This window comes from Suricata suricatta, chromosome 2 (assembly GCF_006229205.1).
Source record: "Suricata suricatta isolate VVHF042 chromosome 2, meerkat_22Aug2017_6uvM2_HiC, whole genome shotgun sequence".
Classification (NCBI taxonomy): Eukaryota; Metazoa; Chordata; class Mammalia; order Carnivora; family Herpestidae; genus Suricata; species Suricata suricatta.
This window is the reverse complement of record NC_043701.1, coordinates 171,382,292-171,400,272: the sequence shown is the minus strand read 5'-3', so window position 1 is coordinate 171,400,272 and position 17,981 is coordinate 171,382,292. Positions and strand designations below refer to the sequence as shown.

General features: G+C 40.1%; 1 protein-coding gene across 4 annotated transcripts in view; it reads right to left on the bottom strand.

Annotated features, from left to right (window-relative positions):
- The window catches only part of TRUB1 (TruB pseudouridine synthase family member 1), a 38,069-nt gene that overhangs the window by 8,678 nt on the left and 11,410 nt on the right, over positions 1 to 17,981 (bottom strand). For all 4 annotated transcript variants that reach the window (XM_029932639.1, XM_029932641.1, XM_029932640.1 and 1 more), the window contains exon 4: positions 10,382 to 10,463. In XM_029932639.1, the coding sequence (XP_029788499.1) occupies positions 10,382 to 10,463 (82 nt within the window). The remainder of the gene's footprint in view (positions 1 to 10,381; positions 10,464 to 17,981) is intronic.

Here is a 17,981-nt window from a genome sequence, read left to right as displayed (position 1 = left end):
TTTTCATATTTATAGGTGATTATGTATGTTTCATATTCAATAATTAATTACAGAACTATCCTATAACTTGTTTAGGTCACAGTCAATAGAAAAAAATTACGGTGCTTCTTTTTTACTTTGTGAGAAATTTATTTAAACTTCTTATTCTAATACATAGTTACACCTGATTTTATGAAGTAACATTAAAACAAAAGCTAATTAATGTGCTTTGAATTATCACTGTACCACCAGAATAAAAATTAAAAAGCAGCATGGACTACTGTGTCCAGGTTTCAATGTCAACACAGCACGACAGTCTTAACCTCAGCGTGACCTTGATCCTCAAGTTAAACACAAACAAAAGACCAGAATCTACTAGACTCAAACGGAGAAGAGCTACAGAACGCAAAAGAATTTCTCCCAACACCTAACAGTCCAAAAAGACAGCTCTCAGATGGGTATCCTGTTCACGCTGTTTTCCGAAGATGCAGCTCATGATGTGATGAGGATCTTTCCATGAGAAGATGTTTGCTCTACTGCAACATTAAACAGTTACTGGTGGTGCCTTCGCGACGCAACACTTTCAAATCTCAGCAGCCAGCGCTACCACCAAGCACGGCTGCTATAAAGACGGGGCGGGGCTGACAGCCCGGCAGCGCACTGCAAGTCCAACGCACTCTCAAGTTCATAGCTTAGCAATGCATTTTCAAAATAAGACAAAGCGGCTTTCTACTTTCTGTTCTGGCTGGTCTCTTTCCCAACATTCCTGCCAGTGTATGCTGCTTTTCCTGCTTCGGTTGTTGTGCTGGACTCACACTCCCCAACATAAGATGACAAGACGTGTTCTGTCATCACTTCTGCCAGCGTCTCTTTCTCTGACTTAACATCTCAGGCATTTTGGGTTTGTGCTGTTCCTTCTGCAATTAACCATACACAATTCTTAACTGTTACCTACTACCCACTAGACCTATTATCTCACCAACTCAATCCCAAGGCCCTTAACGGCAAAGGCAGCTTTTCGTCTTATATAACGTACACAATGACAGGGGCACTCAAGGCATTCTTGCCGAATCCGCTGAGGAATAATAGAATCTCAAGGTCAAAAGGACATTTAAAAGTCACCTAGGCCAATCACTCATCTGAAGTTTGAATCACTAGACAGAAAACCTATGCAGCAAATTGGTTTACAGTAAAAGTGAATATAGTATTTTAGAATAAAATGATTCTTTTTTAATCATATGATTATTATGTTCACTACATGAGTATATAGTGAAGCATGCTGGCTATCTCTAAATCTTGATATTAGACCAATCTATATAATAATTAATAAGAATAAAGACTCTACCTCCAAAGGATTTAAAAAGAAATGGAGAATAAAGTCTCTAAAGCAATTATATCCAATAACTACCCAAGAGAAATACATTTGGTAAAGATGGGTATGATAAAAGTATCACAGGACCTGGGTAATTATTCTTTGTTTAGAAACGAATAAATCATCAATGTGCAGTATCCCCTTTGAAATTAATATATATTTTTTATGTTTATTTTATTTTTGAGAGAGGGAGACACAGAGTGTGAGCAGGAGAGAGGCAGAGAGAGGGAGACACAGAATCTGAAGCAGGCTCCAGGATCTCAGCTGTCAGCACGGAGCCCAGTGCGGGGCTCAAACTCAGGAACCGCAAGATCATGACCTGAACCGATATCTGACACTTACTGACTGAGCCACTTAGGTGACCCTGAAATTTTTTTTTTTTTGAGAGAGAGAGCAAGAGTGCGTGCGTGAGCAAGTAGAGGAGGGGCAGAGAGAGAATTCCAAGCAGGCTCCACGCTCAGGACGAAGCCCATTGTGGGGTTTGATCCTACCACTGTGAGATCATGATCATGGGCTGATTTCAAGAGTCGGACACTTAACCAACCAAGCCACCAAGGCGCCCCTGAAATTAATTTTAAAAAGTAATTCTCATAAAATTAATATATGTAAGATCATGTCATTATTTGCTTAAAATTTGTTGACTCTACGAGTGAACGTACAATATAATAGTTGGTACTTAAATGAACTATAGATTTAAAAACAATATTCAACCATGACAGAGTTAACTGTTACTGAAAAACTGCTACTATAAGCGGCTGTTTAATTGGAAAAAATACACAATACACAATTGTTTTCAAACATTAGACAACGAACAGCAAGGACCATAATCCCTGAGAGAAGGAAAAGAAACAGGTAGGGTCTTTCTGAGGATCACTTGTTTTTACTTTCTCAACTGTGGTGTAAGGAAGGGAATTCCAGAAGAGCTCTGTGCTCTTGCTGTAGGAGGCAGCTAGCCAGACCCGAGTAGGAGGGGAGAGAGGAGGACGGCAGACAGGAAGCTGCCCGGGACCACCCAGTCCCTGACCTCGGACAGCCCCATCTCCTGTAGACCATGCTCTTTTGCTACCTTTCTAGAGTGTATCTCCCCTTCGCTACATAAAACCTTTATTTAATTCTCTGCGGAGTCTCTTGACTGAATTCTTTCCTTCAAGAAAACAAGAAACGGGACACCTGGGTGGCTCAGTCAGTTAAGCATCCTACTTCGTGTGGCTCAGGTCATGATCCCACTGTTCGTGAGTTCGAGCCCCGTGTCGGGCTCTGTGCCGACAGCTCAGAGCCTGGAGTCTGCTTTGGATTCTGGGTCTCCCTCTCTCTCTGCTCCTCCCTCACTCATGTTCTGTCTCTCAAAAATAAACATTTAAAAGACTGTTTTTAATAAATAAAAAAAAAATAAAAGAAGACAAGAACCAAGGAATTTTATAATCCACCAACGAGTAACAGCTCACTGAATGAAAATCACAATTTGGGGAAACAGCAGCAGCTGGAATTTGGGAGAATCAAACAGAGAAAGAGATGTTTATAGGGCACCATTGAGACCAGCTCAGTTCCAAGCAGCACATAAGACAGGGGGCAGCCACAAAATTAACCAAAGAACTGCTATCAAAGCTCTTACAAGGTGAAAAGAGGGATTAATTCCAACCATTCAGAAGAAAGAAATTTGGCTGAACACTCGGCATGTGACAGAGACCCCAGAGAAGCCATGTCGGAGAAGCACAGCTAATCAGGACCTAGAAAAATGTCTACTTTAGATCCACACTAACAAGGAGTCTACACAAAAGTGACTCGAATTAGTTTAGCAGGGCTAAATGACTTAAGACCAATATTTAAAAATTAACTCCACTTCTCTATACTAAGAATGAACCATCAGAAACTGAAATTTTTAAAATTCAATTTATAATAGCATTCAAAAATATAAAGTATTTAAGGATTTCATGTACAAAAGAAATGAAAGATCTACGTATGAAAACTACAAAAATATGTCTGGTATCATTTCTAAATGAAAAGGTCATAAAGGAATATTATAAACAACTCTATACTAATAGGTTTCAAAATTTAGGTGAAATGGATAAATTCCTAGGGTAAATATTATCTAGAATGACACAAGTAATTTAAAAAAATACTAGATTTTATATTTAGAAAAGAAATCCAATCCATGATTAAAAACCTTCCTAACAAAGAAAACCCCAGATGTCTACCAGTAAATTCCACCAAACATCTGAAAAAGAAATAATGCCAATCTTACACAAATTCTAGAGAATAAAAGAGAGAGAGAGAATGCCCCCCAACCTATTTTATGAAGTCAGCATAACTTTGATATGAAAACCAGTCGAGGACATTAACAAGAAGGAAAAACTGAAGGTAATCTCATTCATAGATAATATTAGCAAACTCAATCCACCAATTTATATAAAGGATAACAGATCATGATCAATTTAGGCTTGCTCTAGAAATGTAAAGTTAGTTTAATATCTGAGTAAGGAGAGAAATCAATAGCTACCGAAAAAGTATTTGATGAAAGTCAATGTGTGTTTGTGATATATAAATAAATAAATAAATAAATAAAACAGTTGGGGTGCCTAGCTAGCTCAGTCAGTAGAGCATGTGACTCTTGATCTCAGTGTTGTGAGTTCAGGCCTCACACTGAACACAGAGCTTATTTAAAACAAACAAACAGGGGCACCTGGGTGGCTCAGTTGGATAAGCATCCAACTTCAGGTCAGGTCATGATTTCATGGTTCGTGGATTCAATCCCTGCTTTAAGCTCTGTGCGGACAGCTCAGAGCCTGAAGCCTGCTTCAGATTCTGTGTCTCCCTCTCTCTCTACCCCTCCCCATCTGGAGTTCTCTCTCTCTAGCGCATGCATTCTCTCTCTCTCTCTCTCTAGCATGTGCGCTCTCTCTCTCAAAAATAAATAAAACATTAAAAAATTGTTTAAATAAAAAAATAAAAAACAGTAAGTTAGGTCCAGAAAGCAACTTCCTTACTTTGATGAGAAAGCTGGAAAAGACCTGTAGAGAAAATCTATAAAAAATTAGAAAGACGTGCTCTTTCAGATAACAAGATCTAGTCTAAAACCACAGCAATTAAGATAGTTCGGTGTGAGCACAAGAATAGACAGACCTTGGGACAAAATGGATCCACACAAACCCTTATCTATGAAGTGCATGATCTGTGACCAAGGAGGCAAGGCAGCAGGAGAAGTGCTGGACCGTAGAGGAATATGCATATGGGGGCGGGGGATTATAGATATAATATGAACGGCAAAGCAATAAAGCTTCTGAATACAGGAAAATGTCTTCATGCTTTTGGGGGAGGAATTTTTGTTTTTAACCGGGTACCAAAAGGACTGGACTAATCACCAAGGAAAAGACTTAATAAAGTGAACTAAACTTAAACTAAAAACTGTTTTCCACAACACAATTAAGAGAGGTAAAAGATAAGCCACAGAGTAGGAAAAAATATCCATAACACGTGTAACAAAAGAGGAACACATACCAGAGTACACGAAGAGCTCATACAAATTATAATTTTTTAAAAAGGCAACTCAATACAGAAAGAAAAAAAACCCAAAAAGCAAACGGACAAGAGACCTGAACAATACACAAAAGAATATGGCAAGAAGCCAAAACACCCGATAAAGTGCTGAATCCCATTAGTAATCCAATTACTATCACAGTAAAATACCACTACACACGTATCAGAGCGGCCAACATTTAAACCACTATTAATGCCATGTGTTGCCCAGGATGTGGAGCAAGTGGAATTCCATTTATTGGTGGTGAAAATCCAAAGTTATACAATCACACTGAAAACTGCTGATAACTTCCAGTACAGGAGGGTTACCCTATGACTGAGCAATTCCACTTGGGTATATACCTGAGAGAAGTGAGTACGTGTCCACCAACGAACAGGTGCAAAATACACATAGCAGCTTTATCCATCAAGCCCAACTGTCTATCGACAGAAGAATGTCATACATGAAATGGGCCTGCAAGGAGTTTCTCGGAATCTTCTATTTCCTGACTAGACTGGTTGCTGCATGGAGGTCTGCTTTGTGATAGTCCGCTGGGCTGTAAATTTAAGTTTCATTCACTTTCATTTGCATAATATTTTATAATAAAAAGGTTTAAATACAAACAAAAGGCACCACAAGATGACTGATACCCATCTACACAGCAGCCGAGCTAGAGTGAGTGTCCTAGTTGTTTAAATTTCAATTTGAGACGCAAATGAACCGTCAGCTTCCTCCAGGAAGTGCGGGCAGCAAACCACAGTCCATGAGGAGCCACTCTCATTAGCTCCATCAGCTACATCCATGCGAGAAGACCTTGGTAACATCCTGTCTTGGGAGCTAGGAGTTGCAGTGTTTAGAACAGGGGATTAGCAGGAGATACCACTTTCCTTTCACATTTCTTGCCTCCCAATAAAAATGCCACAAGAGAGATAGAAAAACCAATTCTTTTTTTTTTTTATGCTTTTTAAAATTTATTTTTGAGAGACAGAGAAAGATAGTGCAGGCAGGGGAGAGTCAGTGAGAGAGGGAGACACAGAATCTGAAGCAGGCTCCAGGCTCTGAGCTGTCAGCACAGAGCCCGACGTGGGGCTCGACCCCACAGACCGTGAGATCACGACCTGAGCCGAAGCCAGATGCTTAACCGACTGAGCCACCCAGGCGCCTCAGAAAAACCAATTCTTATTACACGAGCAGTCAGGCCTTCCCGGAAGCTTGGCCCACATCTAAGGTAGCCTGCGAAGCCATGGCCCTCATGTCCTGAGCTCAGGGAAGAGCAGACGAGCACAATGAAGCCATGTGTCCTCAGAGATGCCAGCAATCGTGCCCAAGACTCAGTACACGGATGGGGCTAAGAACAGAGCAGCACAAGGTAGGAGGATGCTCAGCCTTTTGTGTGACTCAGCTGCCGTCTCGCCGTCCTCTACTGCCTGTCGTATTTATCCATACCCTGTGTCTTATCCTACATGCCACGCACTGTCCTAGACACCAAGAATACAGTGGGGACCAAGAGAGACATGGTCTCAGCCCCACAGTTTCAGGATTCAACATGCAAATGAGTATTTACAAATGGTGAAGAGCTATTTAGGGATAAAGGAAGGTGCCATGAAGGAAAAGAAGGCCCTATGAATATGATTTGAGCTTTGAATCTACTGAGCCCCACTTGTTTTCTTATTCTTCGGAGCTAACTTTCAGGGATCTGAAACAACAACTAAAAACAGTGCTTGTCCAGACAGAACAAAAGTGACTGAAGAGCATTCATTTGCCATTTACTGCATACTGCCTTAGTTCCCTGACCCATACGTCAGTTGTTCTCAAAAAGTCAATTAAGAACTGCATTTTTATTGTTACAGTGACGTGGTAGGGTGGCAACAGCGGCAGCATTTCATCACCGACGACCAGGGATGATGGACGTCCGGCAACACGCAAGACAGGCAGCACGATGAATTGTTCTGTGTACTGCATAACTTCGGGAAGACCGCCAGATACTCGTGTGGGGGGAAGCCTGTTTATAATCACCTGAGGCTGGAACCTCACATCATTTTCCATTTAAACACAAAGTATTTTTGTCCTGCTTTTCAAATACTGAGTTCTCCAGTTCTGGGCCATCAATACATCATACCTGTGTCCGTCTGCACTTATGCTTATGGCACGCATTTGTCTAAGTGTCAGCATCTGACGACTTCCTTATGACGCTCAGTGTAGTAACAGCTGTGCATTTACATATTAACATATTTTATTATGAATTCCTTTTGTTTCTTCTTTATATTCTGTTTGTTGTACTATATTGGCTTTCTTTCTAACATGTAGGTAGAGGAGAATATCTCTGAATTTTATTTCAAGATCGCAATGAAGGCAATTATAAAGTATTGGTATTGGGTAGAGGTCTCAGTATTGCGTCTCAGGGGGTTGAGAACACAGGTCTAAGTTCTCCATTAGACAAACATTCCCAAAGGACACAGGCTGGGTCTCATTTATCTTCACCTGGGTACCTGCTACAGCAGTTTAAGTAGATGACAAACCTCTGCTAATTTATTTAAATCACAAAGAAAACTCATGTTAATAAGCAACACCCGCTGAGCTTTCATTTTCTGGGACTACAAATACTATTCAATAAACCTCAGGGAGGTCTCCCTTTCAGGGCCTGAAGAAAGTTACTTAGTTTTTCCATGACTTAGTTCAACATATAATCAGATGATTTTAATAAACTAAGTTTTCTTTAAAGTAAGTAAGGTTACAAACTGCACAATACAAAGTAGAGTTTTTTTAAACTCTGGGTCTCCTGAGTGGTTCCATCAGTTGGCGTCCAGCTTCAGCCCAGGTCATGATCTCACGCTTCATGAGTTCGAGCCCCGCATGAGGCCCTCTGCTATCGGCACGGAGTCTGCTTCAGATGCCCCCTTCCTGCTCATGTGATTTCTCTAGCTCTCAAAAATAATAAATTAAAAAAAAAAACATTGAAACTCCAAAATGCTTTAAGGGCAGGCAGGAAGGATATGTTTAAGTACAGTTAACTCCTGAACAACACAGGGGTTAGGGTTATGGAACCTGTATGATGTAAAAAAAAAAAAAACCAACCAACCAAACAAACAAACAAAAAAAACCTATATATAACTTTTAGTTCCCCCCCAATTTAATTACTAAGATTGTTGCCTGAAAGCCTTGCCACTAAAAAGACAACTGATTAACATACATTTTGTATGGTATGTATATTATATTACACATAGCTTACAGTAAGGTAGGATGTTACTAAGAAAAACACAATAAAAACACATGTACAGGGGCGCCTGGGTGGCTCAGTTGGTTAAGCATCTGACTTCGGCTCAGGTCAGATCTCACATTCGTGGGTTCGAGCCCCGCGTCAGGCTCTGTGCTGACACCTAGCTCGGAGCCTGGAGTCTGCTTCCGTTTCTGTGTCTCCTTCTCTCTCTCTGCCCCTCCCCCTCTCATGCTCTGTCTCTCTCTATATATATCAAAAAATAAAACATTAAAAAAATTAAAAAAAAAACACATGTACAGTACTGTACTGTATTTTTGTTTTTTTTTAATGTTTTATTTATTTTTGATACAGAGAGAGACAGAGCATGAGAGGGGGAGGGGCAGAGAGAGAAGGAGGCATGGAACACAAAGCAGGCTCCAGGCTCTGAGCTAGCTGTCAGCACAGAGCCTGACGTGGGGCTCGAACCCACGAACGTGAGATCTGACCTGAGCCGAAGTCGGAGGCTTATCCGACTGAGCCACCCAGGCGCCCCTGTACTGTATTTTTAAAACTCATGTATACAGAGGCCTGGGTGCCTCAGTTGTTTGAGCATCCAACTCTTGATTTCAGCTCAGGTCATGATCCCGAAGGATCGTGGGACTAAGCCCCACATCAGGCTCTGTGTGGAGTGTGGAGCCTGCTTAAGATTCTCCTCTCCCTCTATCGCGCTCTAGCTCTCTCTCACTTAAATAAATAAAGAGATAAATACCCATGTATGAATGGAACCACACAAGACACACCTATGCTGTTCCAGGGCCAACTGTATTTTCATCACCTTAGTCCTATCCTAGCATCCCTTACTCAACGAACTGCACCATCATGTGACCAGCTTTAACACCCAGAAACCTAGGTCAAGGTTGACAACGTCCTCTCCCTCAGTACCCTGTCCCATCAAGAAGTCTTACCAGTTTTCTGATTCTATAGGTACTTAATATCCTCTGGAAATCTCTGACATCATCCCATTGCCCTATGCCTCTTTACAAGCTTTCTGGTTGAAAATTATGGTTGGGTTTCCATTAAGTAAGGGTCTTCTATAATTTCCTAATAAGTTCAAGGATAATTCAACATCTTAAAAAGTCAACATAAATCAGTGATTTGTCTTTCGATTATGTTGCCTGATTAATCAAGTAGTGTCCTAAGTTATATATAAATCTTATGAGGACAAGTGAAGCTCCTATGACCAAGGAGAAGGCTGGTCTAAGCACTGGGACAATGCATGACACAGGGTAAGGACCACAGGGTAAGGACGTTCAATACAAAACCTAGGAAAGCCAGACGCGGGACTGGCTAAATTAAGAAGACGTAACATTAAACACAAGCAAAATACAAAACAAAAAACAAACAAACAAAAACACCCAACATGGCAGAAAGCCGACAAATAATTCACGACCGATGGCATCACGACGTAGGGGAACGGACCGTATGGAACGGCGCTGCACTCGGAGTTGCTAGGAAAGCATCTCCCTTATCCAGCCTTCCTTAAAGTGGGAAAGAAGGAATGGGGCAGAAACTAAGGTGGGCCCCGGTGAGTTGTGTTTTGCTCCCAGAGAAATCGCTTTCCCTCTGTCATATTTTCTTACATACTGCAAAAGCTCAGGAACCTAATTAGTTGTAAAGCACTAAAGATGGTACATTTCAAAAGCTAAGAAATAACTGCAAAATAAATAAACAAACCATGGGAAGACACAGGTAAAATCTAATAAGACAGTCTCTCTGCTTCTTTATTTACTAGGGAAAATGTCCTAATTACTAGCTATAAATGTTTTTTTGGCAAGAGAATTATTGGGACGATTTCTGAACATTAAAGAAAACTGACTATAGGAAAAGAGGCAATTATGACAAATGATAAATCTTTATTAACAAACCCATACCAAATAAGCAACAAAGTGGTCAAAACTGTCAATGCTATTAACCGAAAGAAATGTCTAAAAGCTGTAATAATCACTGATAATACTGGGTAAGTGATTTCTATTTTAAAATTCTGAATTCACGGGGCGCCTGGGTGGCTCAGTTGCTTAAGCGTCTGACTACGGCTCAGGTCATGACCTCCGTTTGTGAGTTCAAGCCCCACACTGGGCTCTGCGCCGACACCTCAGAGCCTGGAGCCTCCTTCAAACTCTCCCTCTCTCTCTGCCTCTCCCGTGCTCACACGCTGTATCTCTCTCTCCCAAAAGTAAACAAACATTAAAAAAAACTTCTCAAGTCACAGACACTTTGTCTAAATGTGAAGGACGAAGACTACGTTAGACGGATGTCCTACCGTAAGGCTTCTCCTCCGTTACTCTGCCCGTGGAATCCAGCGTGTCGGTGGCTTTCCCCAGCTCTCCGATGGCCGTGTACCTCTGGAGGCAGGAAGCAAGGGAGAAACCTAGGTCATCAGGTCAAGAAAAACGTATGCATGTCTTGAAGGTCTATACAGAATTTTACTAATACCACCAACTTGAGACAAAATAAAGGCAAAAATAAGAGACTGCAGCTGATCAGTTCATTTGTGACATGTGGGAAGCGCTTACGTAAACAGGCGCGCTCGCGAGCCTCCCACACCAGCCAACACGACAGAGAAGAGCCTGATTTTATTGACAGTTACGGCTTATAAACATATTGCTGTTACAAACCAACTGCTAAGAGCAGTTTTGTACCAGGCAGTTTTGATTCTGGAGGAAGAATTTCAGATACACCTGTGAGGAGAGAGAATGGTACAAAACCCCCACCCGGCCATCACAAGACCCAATTTTACCGCTCATACAATTACAATTCATTTTCAAATACATCAATTCACTACTTCTTATATGAAATGCTAAGACTAATTTTAGAAACTTGATTAGATATTTAAACAGAAGCTAACTATGCAGAAAGTAAGCCAATTAGTCCAGCAGAGCTGGTGTCCTTAATATTCCATGTGTTTCCTGAATAAAGAAAAATCGCTACTTCTTAAGCTCTCTGAAAGGAAAAAAGTCACTTCTAAGAACTGCTCATTATTCATTAGCGAAGAATCAGGCCATTCACAGTTAACTGAGGACTATTTTACTTCTCACCTCAGGGCATATTTGTGTTACATATTGTCTATACCACTTTCTTTTGGTCAAATTCAAGTTTTATTTGGAACGTCACACGAAGCCGTGAGAAGGATGCCAGGAATATAATACTGAAAAGGTTCTGTAGTTATGTGGACAACTGTTTAAAGAGGAAGCTCAAAGTACTTTGCAGAAACAGACAGTTATTAGTGACAAGTTACCAGAGACAAAAATGAGAAAAATATTAGCACTTCAAATTCCCATGAACGAGCATTTTATACCAGCCTAAGTTGCCCGTGGATGAAATCACCTTCTATTACATAGCTCAAAATAACTTTTTTAAACAATGTAATACAGGAGGGAACATTCTAATGCATTTGAATTAACTTTTTAAAAAATTTCAGAGAAAAACAAATACCCTATGATTTAACTCCTATGTGGAAACAAAACAAACCAAGAAAAAAAGAGACAAACTGAAAAACAGAAGCCTAAATATAGAGACCTGGTGGTTACCAGAGGAAAGGGGGGGGGGGATGGCAGAAACAGATACAAGGGATTAAGAGAGTACATTTATCATGATGAGCAGAGTGATGTATACAGTTGTTGTATCGGATATAACACTGTATGTTTTGCTTGAAACTAATATAACATTGTATGTTAACCACATTTGAATTAAAGTTTTAAAAGTTCAAATAAATTTTGCATTGGTATTGCAAAAATTAGTTTCTTGTAACTAAACGTTCAGTCTCATCACCCGAAATGCTCTACTCCTGCTTCTGTATTTTGGAACAGTCCACCTGGATTAAGCGTACCATGGAGAGAAGCATACACAGCAGGTAAATGGGAAAAGCATGGACTCACAAATCTGAATCCTGATTCCATCACAAAAAGTAGGTTACGTTAGTCTTTCAGGCTGGACCCTTGTTTTCCTGATCTTAAAATGGAGATAATAACAGTACCTCAGGAGGGCAGAGTTTAGAACAGTATCTGGCCACAGTAAGCAACATAAAACAATACTATTATCATCATTATCATTTTTAAAAAAAGATACAGAATGATTCACAGGAACAGTGCTTCAAGTGACTCATCTGGTTATAGTGAGTTCCCATAAGAAACAGGAAACCAAGGAAATGTTCTGATTTTTGCCTTCACCATCCATCTAGTTGCATAAGAAAAACAGTGCAATCCATACATCACTAGAAATCACAGCTGTTTTCTAGTTCTCCTTGAACCTTGAAAACTTTTCCACTATTCTATGTAACAAGTTTGAACCAGGAACTTTTTAATTTTGCAATGCCCCTTCGCGTCTCTGGACTCCACTTGCTACTTCCTTAGCCTTGAGCTTCCTCTCTTCTCTAGGAATCAAACCCGAAACCCTGTTATCTTTCAAAGCCACTCTACTAATTCATCTCAACTTCCACTCACTCACCCGGCAGCACAGCTAAGAGCAGGTGCTCAATACCGAAGAACGAAGGCCTGTATCAAACCCACGTTGTGTCTTCATTCATTCACTAGTGGATTCATTCAATCATGTTTCTGACGGATTATGAATACAAAATATTCCCCTAAGTGCCTGTGAGAGACACAAAGATACAGAGTGATCCTTATCTTCCCAAATTACAAACTGCTAGCTTGGAGTTTGCAATGCTATTCGAATGCGTTTCTTACTAGATGGAAACGTGGTGGCAGTTTGATAAAGAAGTTGCTGACATAATTATATACACGCTGGAGAAGCTCTCATCTGTGCAGTTCTTCACATTTCTCCATAGTTCTGGATATCCACATTGTACCTGCCAAATTTCAAGTCCTTCCAGGTTTTGCAATTACTGAATCTGGCTACACGCCGATTCTTCTAAAGGGAAATAATACTTAAACCAGCAATTCCCAAACACTGTGGTTTTAGAGCCCCTATAAACACCTAGAAGTTACTGAGAAACCCTGGCACAAGGGTTTTTTCCATATGGGTTCTATCTGTTGATACTTACTGTATTAGAAACTAAAGCTCAACAATGTTTAAAACACTGAAATACATGCACACATTCCATGAACTATCTGAGCCATACTACCATCGGGTAACCTCTGAAAAACCACAATATACTGTGTGATTACAAATCCATGAGAACAGTTTTGACTTCAACAGACCCTCCCCCCAAAAAAAGCCTCAAAAGTCCCCAGACCACACTTTGTGAACCGCTGATCTAAACCATAGCTGTTGTATAGTTTTCCCTTGTCTTGGCATCTAGTGATAATTAACCTTTTAATTCTAGTCAATGGTCCACAAGCTACTTAGAAAAATCCCCCCGTATAGTTAAGCCTCCTAGTGAAACAAAACCTCACCACCAGGAAGATGTGGCTTAGAAGAAAAAAGACACAGCAATGTATATATATAACACTACCACTTTATCCTATGGGATGTAAAGTATTTCTGTTCACTGGCCTATATTCTACACAGAGACAGGATGCATACCTGGGAATTCTGAAATCTATTAATACATTCATTACAACATAATATGACTACGTGCAAACAAATGGAGGTCCTGTGGAAGTTTTAAAGAGTTTTCCACTGAACTGTGTGCTCTTTGAGACCCACGTTTCTCACTGATAGCACTACCCTCCTCTCTACTTCACCCCCCTCCAAGCCCCCTGAACCGCACGGCAAGAGCCTAGCTAGGCACAGCTTTAAGAGCTAATCAGCTTCTGTACTCTTCAGAAAAAAGGAAAATGTTTTTGTATCACAAAAGGATAATCATTTCCATGTCAAGTAGGCAACTGCTTTTTTTGAGGCTTATTTTGAAAGCTTGTGATTCAAAGTTTCATGGACAAAGGAATATTATTTACGATAAGGAAAAACATTTTTTTTAAAAACCTGTCAAACCAATAACATGTGACTTTGAATGTCTTCATTAAAAACGAACAACTTTTCATAGATCCTAAGTGTAAGCCCTTTAAAATTTCAATATAATATTTATGGAATGTATGAATATTAATAAAGTGTAAAGACAAGGTACAAATTGGACCAGCCTCTGGAGAAAATGGCGGAAATGCACAAGTCCTGGAGAGTTGGCTTATGTTTCACAGTAGCAATAGTGACGTCACATTTCAGAGTTGGCATTGACTGGCTAGCCTAAAAATGCCACTGTATACATGGGGAAAGTTACTATCCTATGAACACATCCAGGGTGGAAAAGTTGGGATACCCCAATAATAACACTTGTTTAGTTGCCAGAGAGATACAAAGCTGTTTTCTGAGGAAGCACTACTTTGCCTACAGGGACCACTTCAGTTATCTCCACGGTGACAGGGGAATGGCCTTACATCTGGATCCTGCCAGGTAGTCTTTAAATGGCATCCGTGATTTCATAATAGGACATCAACCCTTCCATCTGCTCTGTGGTTTCTAAAGCACACATATACGTAACTGACTTTAATCAGCATAATAAAGGTAATACTGTAAAACCTCATCAAACTCTGTCACTTCAAAGTATATCTGCTATCCAGCTTCTGCTCAATGACTGGCTCAAAGAAAGTATAATTTAGGGAAGCTGGTAGAGGGACCGTACAACCACTGTCATCTTCAAGGCACTTAGATCACATTAGACCAAAGGGCCACCTTAGTCTAACCTCCCTCAGAATCATTTCACCTAGGTTACATTTTACATAGACTGACTTCTACATCTGTTGTAAAACTTTATTTGAGAACCACTGTCTGTCAGGTGGTGTTCCTCATAGTAAGAAATTTCCTTCTCACTTTAATGCCCAGAGAAGCTGTTTCTCCATGTAGAGCTGGCAGCTGATGCTTCCGCTTTCTGAGGAGGACCATGTTTTGCCTAGGCTACCAGAAATCAAAGATTGGGAAAAGGAATGAAATTAACTGTACTCAAGGTCTCCAACTTGCCCAGATAAAATAAATGTCGCTGTCTATGGGACATGTAGTTAGAGATCCAACAGGCTTGAACTCAGGACAGAGATTTGGGGATGCGTGAAATGCCTGGGAATAGTGATATTACTGACCCTTGAATAACAAGGGTTTGAACCACACGGGTCCACTCATATGCAATTTTTCACAGTACAGTCAGTACAGTTGTGTAAAAGTATTTTCTCTTCCTTATGGTTTATACCACTTTCTCTTCCCTAGCTTACTTTAATAATACAATATAAATTACACATATAAAGTATGTATTAATTGACTGTTTATGATACCAGTAATGCTTTTGGTTATCAATAGGGTATTAATAAGTTAAATTTTTAGGAAGTCAAAGTTGTATGGTGATTTTTGACTGTGTAGGGGGTCAGTGCCCCTAGTTTCAAGGTCAACTATAATAGGATTTATTGGTCAACTTCTGTACGCAAGGCATTATACAGAAAACCTGGAGGCTTTATATGTACATTATACGTGTACACACATGTATATACATGTACACATTATACACAGAAGAGCACGCAGTAAAAACAAAAAAATGTCTCAAGAGAAACATGACCATTGGCAAAGCAAAGAGCGCCATCAGATCGGAGAGGAAGCACTGAAGAACACAGAGAGGGGCCCTTAAACCTTACACGACCTGAATTGGAAGGAATCCAAGAAAGAAAATGGTGCTCAGAAGAGTCTCTGGTCTTCAGAGAAGGGAACAAAATAATCTGATGGCATAAAGACCTTATTAAAAAGGTCAGCACTCCACCACTGAATGACAGTAGCTGGATGAAGTGGCATTATGTTGAAATGGATTCTAAGGACGTTCGTCGGTTCGGCAGGAAAGAGTGTTGGGCCACGTTCCCTTAACAATGACTCTAATCACGACCGGATGGTGCGGGAAGGAGGTGCTGGGACCCGGCGGTCATGTGAACACGGAGTAGCTGCCATCCAAGCACGAAATAATTCTACTTTTGAGGTAACTCCACCCTGCACCTACGGTAAGCCTAATTTTTCTAGTAACATCGTGATGTAAATAAAACTCACTGTAGAAGCAGGAAGTGGAGAAAGAGTAAACACGGGTCAAGCTGTAGGTCTGTGCCTCGCTAGGCACAGCTTGCAGGCACAACTGCAGGCACAATTGTTTTCAATGACCCAGAAGGAAGAATATCAAGAGGACATCATACACAGGGTAAGGCTGTTTGATTAAATTTTTATTTTTTATACAGGTGTGTGTATATGGGGCCACAATATAGGATGAATTTCTTACTATGGGTTTTGGAAAAATAAACGTTTGAAAGTAATCTCTGAAATTGCTTCCAGTGATACAGACAAAATCTAGTTTTAAAAAATTTATTCACGGGGGCACCTGGGTGGCTCAGTCGGTTGAGCTTCTGATTTCAGCTGATCACAGCTTATGAGTTCAAACATCACATCCGGCTCAGTGCTGACAGCTCAGAGCCTGGAGCCTGCTTTGGATTGTGTCTTCCTCTCTCTGCCCCTCCCCTGCTGTGCGTGCTTTTTCTCTCTCTCTCAAAAATAAACATAAAAAACAATTTTTAAAAATGTACTAACAATTTTTAACTACTTTTGATTAAAAAGTAATATTCCACATAGTTAAATTTAAATGACTTATTTTTTAACAGATACATAATCTAAAAGGAAAAGTACAAGAAGACAAATAGCTAACAAGATAATAAAGCCTATTTTTGAAACATGAAGCACCCAAGAGCTAGGTTTCTGTAATAAGATGCACCTGGGATTTTCTATTTAGGATACAGTCACCCGAGGATCAGTGATTTCACTGTATGACATTCTGCTTTCCTAAGCTGACTACCAAAATGGTTTGTGATAAATCAAGCTTAAACCAGAGCCAATGATATATTTATATTTCCAGGCATATTTCTAGAAATATGCCTGGAATTTATATGTAAAACCTTTCAATAGTGTGTTGATATTTGTGATTTCAGGAGGAGGGGAGAGGTGAATAATGAATATTCGAAAAAGAACAAATCCTTAGTGCGAACATATCTTTTTTGTTATTATTATAAAAGTGACCTGTTCATAGTAAAGATCTTGGAAAATACTAAATAATGTGAAAAAAGAAAATAAAAATCATCCATAATCCTGTATCAAAGTAACAACTGTCTATATATTGAAATTAAGAAACAAATACTAAGCAAATGGCAAAACCCTGTATCAGAAACCAATTCTAGACTCCATGTGTAAGTATTTAAGGACAATGTACATATTTAGCTAAACAGCCAAACCATGCCATTCCAACACAATTTTTGTATTCTGTGATTTTTCAACACCAATATTTTAAAGGTTAAGCAGGAAGCCACACTGAAATGTTTCCATTTATCTACGGTATTAAGATCCTTTCCAACTTTCCAACTGAAAGATACACATTTCTATTCCAGTTGGTAACTAAAAAGGGGGAACATCAAAGAGTGTGTTCTCCAGGGCTTTTTATTTTAAGAAAAGCTTACTTAGGCCACTGCCACTCAAAGTGTGCTCCGTGGGCCAGTGTCTGTGGTAAGCTCAGAAAACGCGGCTGTTGAGAAGCGTCCTCAGCAATCTGACGTTGCCGTAACATTTAAATAACCCAGTGAAGAAATGGGCAGAAGACATAGACACTTCTCCAAAGAGGACATCCAGATGGCCTACAGGCACATGAAACGATGCTCAGCATCACTCATCATCAGGAAAATACAAATCAAAACCACACTGAGATACTACCTCATGCCAGTCAGAGTGGCTAAAATGAACAAATTGGGAGACTACAGATGCTGGCGAGGATGTGGAAAAACGGGTACTCTCCTACACTTCTGGTAGGAATGTAAACTGATGCAGCCGCTCTAGAAAACAGTGTGGAGGTTCCTCAAAAAACTATCCATAGAACTCCCTTATGACCCAGCAATAGCACTGCTGGGGAT